An 8,926-nucleotide genomic window follows, 5' to 3' on the forward strand; every position below is an offset into this window, starting at 1 on the left:
TGTGCACATGTGCTAAGTCACTTCAGTCATGTACGGACTCTTTGTTCACCAGGCTCCTCTGTCCATGGGATTCTCCAGGCAAGAATCCTGGAGTGGGTTGCCATTTCCTACTCCAAGGTCTGTTATTAGGAGTTTGTTGTTTCATTGCCCTTCAAAGGTGATTGACAATTTCTTTTATCGTGTTTGTTTATTTTAGTTTTTTGTGACACAAGTAATCCACACATACACACACACACATATATATAATTCATTTTGGAAAATGAGAAGATGCAGATAGGTAAAAAAATAAAATAAAATACAAATAACACAGTGATTCACTGTTAACCTTTTGTTATATAATAATTCAGACGTTTTTGGTATTATGACATATATAAATGTACATATAAGATATACGTAGGTATATCTATATATATCATTTTTTCAACATATTATTTTCACTTTACAATATACAATGAGCATCTTCACATGCAAGCAAATGAAACAACTCTATTAAATGAGTGAGATCAGGTCAAAAGATGAAATGATGGTAACAAGAGTCACATGTAAAACATTGAAGGATTGGAATAAAATAGTAGCAAATATTTCACAAGAAAACGCAGACAAAAGGAACCAATGCTGCAATATTAATAACAGAAAATAGTCGAATTCTGGGGAGAAGTGCATTAAATGGGATATGGATGGTCCCGAAAATGCTTACGGTTAGAAAGCAGAGCCCTAAATTTCTTTCTCAGACCCCTTATCTCTTCCAAACACCTTTCCATCCCATCTCCCTCTCTTGTCATTCCTTCATCCTTAAAATGCCTAAAGTCTATGTCCTCTTTAAATTCCTCTAGAGACTGAAGCAGCCTTTGCCTAAAATTCCCTTCTGTTTGCTGGCGTTGGAACTCTCCATAGGAGCGCTCTTCCTGTCTCTTTGGCACGTTGCACTTGGGTGTTCCTTCATTTTCTTTGCAGGATTTTTGCATGATGTAGTGATTTCCTGCTTAGGTCCAGGGAGAAAATGTAAGTAAGATTGCTTCACTTCTTTTGATTCAACCTTGTCAGTTTCTCTTTGAAGCTGGTTACTCGCCTGATTCCTTACCCCTACCACACTGGTCCAACCCTCCTGAAATTCGAGATGCCGCCCGTTCCTCTCCCACCCCTTCTCCACCTCCTTTCTCCTCCTTCAGCAACCCACCATTTCTCCAGCAGACAAGGTTAAATGGCCTCTCTGATGGGCGGGAGAAGGGGAGCGGACAGGGAGGTGAGCTATGAGGCCACAAATTTAACCCAGCTCTCGACCTTTCCAACACCCTCCCTGAGAGACTGCTGAGTGCCTGCCTCACACTGACCAGAGACGGTTTGGGATAGTTTCCTTCTCTTTTTCTTGCCTCGAGAGATCTGTGAACACAGACCCTCAGACCCGCTGGCAGAAAGGAAGGAGGGGGGAGGAGGGAGTTCTATATTATCTTGAATCCAGGATCCTCACCACTGTTGTTACCCCAAATTTCCTACCTCCTGTTTCCCTTCCTGGTCCTATCCTTTCCTACTGGATCTCTGTGCCGCCCCCACCTCACATCCCTCACCCTCGGGCCTAGTCCTATGAGGACCACTGTCCCCTCACTCCCCACTTCACTGGATCCCTTGACCAGCAGTCAATGAGATGAACTATTTTCAAATTCTCTAAATTTATCTGTCTCCACCTCAGGATTCCAGCCTTTCTCCACACACCAGCCCACACCTCATTTCCTTCAATGGAGTTGGGGAAAGAAAAGAAGAAAAAAGGGAAATCTTACCAGTGTGAGGGAAGCTGATTATTTCTAAACTACCACTAAATTTCTGGGTGTCTCTCAAGAGACTTCCACCTACTCCAGCCCCACCCTCCTTCAGAAATACAATTATCTTCACGGGGGTTGGGGAAAGCAGTCCTAGACCTTCTCCAGTAGTAGATTCAGCCACTACCACCCCAAGAGTTCCAGTGGTTCCCTCACACCAACCTGCTGGGATTTAGATTTTATGTCCTCTTTCTCTTGGTCACAAGCAGGAACACCTGCAGGGCAGTAAGGAGCTGGTAGCCAGAGGAGAAAGAATCCCAGAAATACAGGGACTTCACGCCAGCTCCTGATCACGTGAGGATTATGTCATCCTCCAACTCTGGTCCCCACTTTCCTCTCCCACCAGCTGTGCTGGAGAAGTGGAGCAGCTTACCAACCTCCCCCCACCCCCACCAGGCCCTGTCATTCATTTTTGTCACTGCTAATTCCAGAGGTCAAAAGGGGCCCCTTCTCCCTGTAGTTGGAATTTGCCTCTCTCTGATTACCATAGTCATATTAACAATTGTTACTTTTTAAATGGTTGTGTTGGAGAGAGAAGACGATTCATTCTCTTCTAAACTACAAGAACAGAAAGGTAGCAGTCTTCCTTTCACCCGCCCTCTCCTCAGTCACTAACAGCCATCATTTTCCTTGCACTTCAATTATTGCAACCAAATTGGAGGGGATGGGGTAAATTAAGGAAGGAAGTAATGATTGGGATCGTGGTTTGTACTTTTGTTCTGATAATTTCCTATTCTTCCCCCCATAAACATATATTCCTTTAATAATCAGAAATACAGTAACAATACATGCATTTATAAAAAAGATTCACGATAAGAGGATAAAAAGATCCAGCCATCTGTTTCTGTTGCTGAGTCATAAGAAATGTAGACTCTCCAACCAGATACATTTTTGGAAGTTTAAAATGTACAGAACAACTAGAGGCTACACTTTTGAGGCACTCCTGAGTATCTGGAGGCCTTTTCATTAGGCGAGCTCCTGATTCCATAATGCTACACACCTTGTCCTTAGATTTTCAGATCTCAAAAGTCAGTCATAAAATTTTACTACTTTGATCTCAGTATCATGCCTTTTCTCTCCCAGTTTGTACCATGCCCTTTTATCTCCCTTAATACTGTGTTTAAAAGATCCCACCTTTCCTCGGCACTCTTATTTAGAATCCAATAGATTTTCATTTCTCCCATACATCTCTATCTTATTTATGTTTCTTTAGACCTTACTCTGGAGAAAGAAATGGCAACCCACTCCAGTATTCTTGCCTGGAAAATCCCATGGACAGAAGAGCCTGACGGGCTATAGTCCATGGGACACAAAACAGTCAGACACGACTTAATGACTAAACAACAACAACAAAGACCTTACTCCGTCACATTGGGGAATTAGAAGCACTAACAGAAATTGGCCCCATTTAGTCAATTATCACACAAAAGCTTTTGTTGCTAAGACTTTTGGTAGTAATCAGTGAATCTGTTGTTGATTGGTTAGCTTGAAATATATGCAACAGAAAGAGAGATGTGTTCTTTTTTTTAATGTTTATTTACTTATTTATTTATTTTTGGCTATGCTGTGCAGCTTGTGGGATTTTAGTTCCCTGACCAGGGATTGAACCTGGGTCCTCCCAGGCAGTGAGAGCATGGAGTCCTAACCACTGGAACACCAGGGAATTCTCAGCAATGTGTTCTTAATATTTGTTTTTAGGAAAACAGTGGCTCATCATAAATGCAAAGTTGCCACCAACCACTTTTAGGTAAGTAGTTCCAAAAACTATTTAAGAGGAGAAATAAAAGAGATATTAAAAAGACTGGGGCATTGTAGTTGTGATAGAGGCGAAAGATCTGTTGGTGGGGTGGAGAAGTCCTGAAGCCTCTATAAACAGCTTTTTAATGCAGATCATTGCATTTGTAGGGTTCTTTCTTCCAGTTTGAAAGCAGTCACTCTTTATTAACTGAATAGAGTACAGAAATGAAAGTAAATACCATAGTTCAGGGCTTCCCAGGTGTCGCTAGTGGTAAAGAACCCACCTGCTAATGCAGGTGATGTAAGAAGCGCAGGTTTGATCCCTGGGTCAGGAAGATTCCCTGGAGGAGGGCATGAAAACCCACTCCAGTATTCTTGCCTGGAGAATCCCATGGACAGAGGAGCCTGGCAGGCTGTGATCCATAGAGTCGCATAGAGTCAGACACAACTGAAGTGACTTAGCACACACGGCACCATAGTTCATCCTTCTAATAAGCCTGTTTTTCTGGTATTCTCTATCATTAGCATCTCTACCTTCTATAAAATGCATGTGTGCCAAGTCACTTCAGTAGTGTCTGACTCTTTGCAACCCAATGGCCTGTAGCCTCACCAGGCTCCTCTGTCCATGGGATTCTCCAGGCAAGAATACTGGAGTGGGTTTCCATTTCTGTCTCCAGGAGATCTTCCTGACTTAAGGGTCAAACCCACGTCTCTTATGTCCCCTGCATTGGCTGCTGCTGTTGTCACTTCAGTCGTGTCCGACTCTGTGTGACCCCATAGACGGCAGCCCACCAGGCTCCCCCATCCCTGGGATTCTCCAGGCAAGAACACTGGAGTGGATTGCCATTTCCTTCTCCAATGCATGAAAGTGAAAAGTGAAAGTGAAGTCGCTCAGTCGTGTCCGACCCTCAGCGACCCCATGGACTGCAGCCTACCAGGCTCCTCCGTCCATGGGATTTTCCAGGCAATAGTACTGGAGTGGGGTGCCATTGCCTTGGGTTCTTTACCAGTAGTGCCACCTGGGAAGCCCACAGTAAATAGTGAAGATAGAATTTTAACTAAGGTATTCAGACTCCAGGCTTCCCAGGTGGAGCTAGTGGTTGAGAACTTGCCTGCCAATGCAAGATGCATAAGAGACATGGGTTCAATCCCTGGGTCAGGAAGATCCTCTGGAGAAGGGCACAGCAGCCCCCTCCAGTATTCTTGCTTGGAGAATCCCATGGACAGAGGAGCTGGCAGGCTATGGTCCATAGGATCACAAAGAGTCGGACATGCCTGAAGCAAAGTCCAATTGAATGCATGCACATTCAAACTCCAGGGGTGGCACATGATGAAAGTCAATTCTATCCCTTTTTCATGGATGAAAGGAAGAGCATAGTTCTATCCTCTTTTAAACCGAGTAGAGGTGGAGGCTCTAAGAGAATTACATGCAGAGAAAGATCTGCAAGAAGAGGGTACATACAGAACTGGTGTACAGTTCTTAGTTGTTGTTGTTGTTTAGTCATTAAGTTGTGTCTGACTCTGTGACCCCATGGACTGCAGCATGCCAGGCTACCATGTCCTCCACTATCTCCTGGAGCTTGCTCAAATTCATGTCTGTTGAGTTGATGATACCATCTAACCATCTCATCCTCTGCCAACCCTTCCCTTTGCTTTCAATCTTTCCCAGCATCAGGGTCCTTTCCAGTGAGTCAGCGTTTCACATCACATGGCCAAAATATTAGAGCTTCAGCTTCAGCTTCAGCATCAGTCCTTCCAATGAGTGTTCAGAATCCATTTGCTTTAGAATGGACTGGTTGGATCTCCTTGCAGTCCAAGGGGCTCTCAAGAGTTTTCTCCAGCACCACAGTTTGAAAGCATCAACTCTTTGGTTCTCAGCCTTCTTTATGGTCCAACTCTCACATCCACACATGACTACTGGAAAAAAAAAAAAAAACATAGCTTGTTACTACTTATTCTGTTGATCTAAAAGAGATAGCAGAGTGAAGACAGAGACATAATGTACTCTCACCTTTGTTATGGCAAGGATGGGTGAATATTTCTGTGTGTTAGGTAGACACCAAGCTGACTTGCTGGTTCCTTTTCCAATAAGGCTTCACACAGGGTGAGGGGACTCTGTAAGTAAATTGTCCTAGAATTGTGCAAAATATGTTAACATAAGGGCTTCCTAGGTGGTGCTAGTGGTAAAGAACCCACCTGCCAATGCAAGAGATGTAAGAGACACAGGTTTGATCCCTGGGTGGGGAAGATCCCCTGGAGGAGGGCATGGCCATGCACTCCAATAATTTTGCCTGGAGAATCCCATGGACAGAGGACCCTGGCAAGCTACAGTCCATAGGTCTATGCCAGCTACAGACCCTGGAATAGCTACAGTCTACTCTTTGTGTTGCAAAGAGTCAGACACAACTGAAGCAACTTGACATGCACACATGCATGCTAAAATAAAACAAATGACAGAAATGATAGACAAACTGGAATCAGGCATATCCTCTGCCTTGAAGAACTAGATAATGAGCAAATATATCAAATAACTACAATGTTTTCAGACTATATAATTGGCAGCACAAGGGTGTGGTTCCTGAGAAAAGGGAAGCAATCAAGGTAAGCCCTATGATTGCTTTGGATTTTGACTAAAGGCATCTTATGGATGGTGGCATAAAGAGGAGGAGTGTTTGCCTTTCTGAGTTGACAATAAAGATATTTGAGGTAGAGGTGGCTGAAGTTTGTGAGGAAGAATGCCAGAGATGAGGGATTAGTACACAAAAACATTCTCCGAAAGTCTTTAAAAAGCTTCCCTCGAGTCCATTGCTATATATGAAGCTGCACATGCATAAAGTGAAACTTCACGAAGGTGGACAAAGAAAGACAAGTGAGTTACAAACCAGACATAAAAGGCCACATATTGTATGATAATATTTATGGTAAATATCCATAATATTCAAATCAATAGAGACATAAAGCAAATGAATGTTTTCCAGGGGCTAATAAAGGGAAGAATGGAGATCAGAGTGCTTAAGAGGTCTGGGATTTCCTTTTGGGATGAAGAAAATATTCTGGAGCTAGTGTTGATAACTATACACTTATAAGTGTACTAAAATACATTAAATTCTACAGTTAAAAATGGTTTAAGGTGTGACCAGTGGTTAGAAGTGGAGTAGTGAGACCCTGAACTCCCCGCTTCCCATAGGCACAACCAAATTACAACTGTTTACAGAGCAACTATATATGACAAAAACCTGAAGACTAACAGAAAAGATTTTCCACAACTAAAGATATAAAGCAGAGAAGGCAATGGTGACCCACTCCAGTACTCTTGCCTGGAAAGTCCCATGGACAGAGGAGCGTGGTAGGCTGCAGTCCATGGGGTTGTGAAGAGTCGGACACGACTGAGTGACTTCACTTTCACTTTTCACTTTCATGCATTGGAGAAGGAAATGGCAATGCACTCCAGTGTTCTTGCCTGGAGAATCCCAGGGACGGAGGAGCCTGGTAGGCTGCCGTCTATGGGGTCACACAGAGTCGGACATGACTGAAGTGACTTAGCAGCAGCAGTAAAGATATAAAGCAGGAACCACAATGAGACAGGTAGGAGGGGTGGAAACATGTACACATATATAGTAAAGACCCACACCCCTGGGTAGATAACTCACAAATGAAAAGAAAATCACAATTGCAAAGGGTCTCCCCAGGGAGTAAAGGGTCCAAGCTCCATATCAGATTCCCTAGTCCAGAGTTGCTGCACTATGAAGGCAAGTCCCTAGATATCTTTGAAAGCCGGTGGAACTTGTGTGCAGGAGAACTAGATGGCTGTAAGAAACAGAAACTCTGTTCTTAAAGGGTGCACACAAAGTCTAACATGCTCCAAGTCATACTGCAGAGGCAGTACTTTGAAAGGTGCTTGGTTTGCACCCACTTGGTGATCCTAGAGAGCCTCCCAGAGAGGCAGGAGGAAACTGGGACTCCCTCTGGGCCATAGATGCTGCTGGTAGCCATTTTGGGGAGCTCCTTCTACCACAAAGACACTGGTATTGGCAAGTGCCATTTTGGTGTCCTCTCTCTAGCCTATAGCAATAGGAGCTTACCTCCCCACCAGCAAGTTGGCACCAGTTTCAGGCCCTCCAGCTCCATAGCCTGCTGCCCCAAGACCCAGCCCCACCACCAAGCAAATTGGCAATCATGATAGAAGGCAGAGCCTGGCAACCAACTGGGCTAGGGAACCCCATCTACCACTGTGCCCATAGTAGTCCTCTCCATCACAAGAGAAGAGCCCATGTAGCCCACGTAGTGGGCATCTCTGGAGCACACAGCTCTGGTGACCAAAAGGGAGTATGGTATTGGGCCAAATAGTACATCTCCTACATAAGGCTACTTTTCCAAGATGAGGCAATATGACCAACCGCCTAATCTATAGAAATGAACACGGAGAATTAGGCAAAATGAGGAGATAAAGGAATATGTTTCAAATGAAGAAACAAGACAAAACCCCAAGAGAAGAAATTAACAAAGTGGAGATAATTTATCTACCCAATAGAGAGTTCAAGGTAATGATCATAAAGATGATCACTGAATTCAGGAGAATGGATGAGCACAGTAAGAACTTCAAAAAAGAGTTTAAAAATACAAAGAATCAAACAGAATTGAAGACTACAATAACTGAAATAAAAAAAATAGAGTAGAAGGAATCAACAGAAGGTTAGATGATGCACAAGAATGGATCAGAGAACTGAAAGACAGAGTAGTGAAAATCACCTAAGCTGAATGGAAAAAAGAAAAATATTTTTTTAGAAAATGAGGATAGTTTGAGGACAAAATCTAGCATACTAATGTCTATATATAAATACATAAAGCAAATATTAACAAGCACAAAGGGGAAAATTGACAGTAACACAGTCATATTGGGGGATTTTAATACCCTAATTATATCATGGCACAGATCATTCAGACAGAAAATCTATAAGGAAACACTGTCCTTAAATGTCACATTAGACCATGTGAATTTGACGGATACATGTAGAGCATTCCATCCAAAAGCAATGAAATACACTTTCTTTTCAAATGCACATGAAACATTCTCCAAGAGAGATCACAGGCTAGACCAAAAACAAGTCAATAAATTGAAAAAGATTGAAAACATATCTAACATCTTTTCTGACCACAACAATATAAAGGTAGAAATCAAGCACAAGAAAAAAACTGCAAAAACCACAAATACATTGAGGCTAAACAACATGCTACTAAACAACCAAATAAGTAAATTTAAAAATACCAGGAGACAAGTGAAAATGGAAATATAATGATTTCAAACCTAATGGGACACTGCAAAAGTCAATCTAAGAGCATAATTTATAGCAGTACAAGCTTACCTCAGAAAACAA

The 8,926-nt window shown here is 42.7% G+C and overlaps 1 protein-coding gene across 1 annotated transcript; it reads right to left on the minus strand.

Annotated features, from left to right (window-relative positions):
- Positions 1–662: 662 nt before the first annotated feature.
- TCEAL7 (transcription elongation factor A like 7) lies at positions 663–965 on the minus strand. The gene has a single exon (XM_019955693.1). It carries the CDS (start codon positions 963–965, stop codon positions 663–665), a length of 303 nt encoding a protein of 100 aa, XP_019811252.1.
- Positions 966–8,926: the final 7,961 nt, after the last annotated feature.

Source organism: Bos indicus, chromosome X (assembly GCF_029378745.1).
Source record: "Bos indicus isolate NIAB-ARS_2022 breed Sahiwal x Tharparkar chromosome X, NIAB-ARS_B.indTharparkar_mat_pri_1.0, whole genome shotgun sequence".
NCBI lineage: Eukaryota > Metazoa > Chordata > Mammalia > Artiodactyla > Bovidae > Bos > Bos indicus.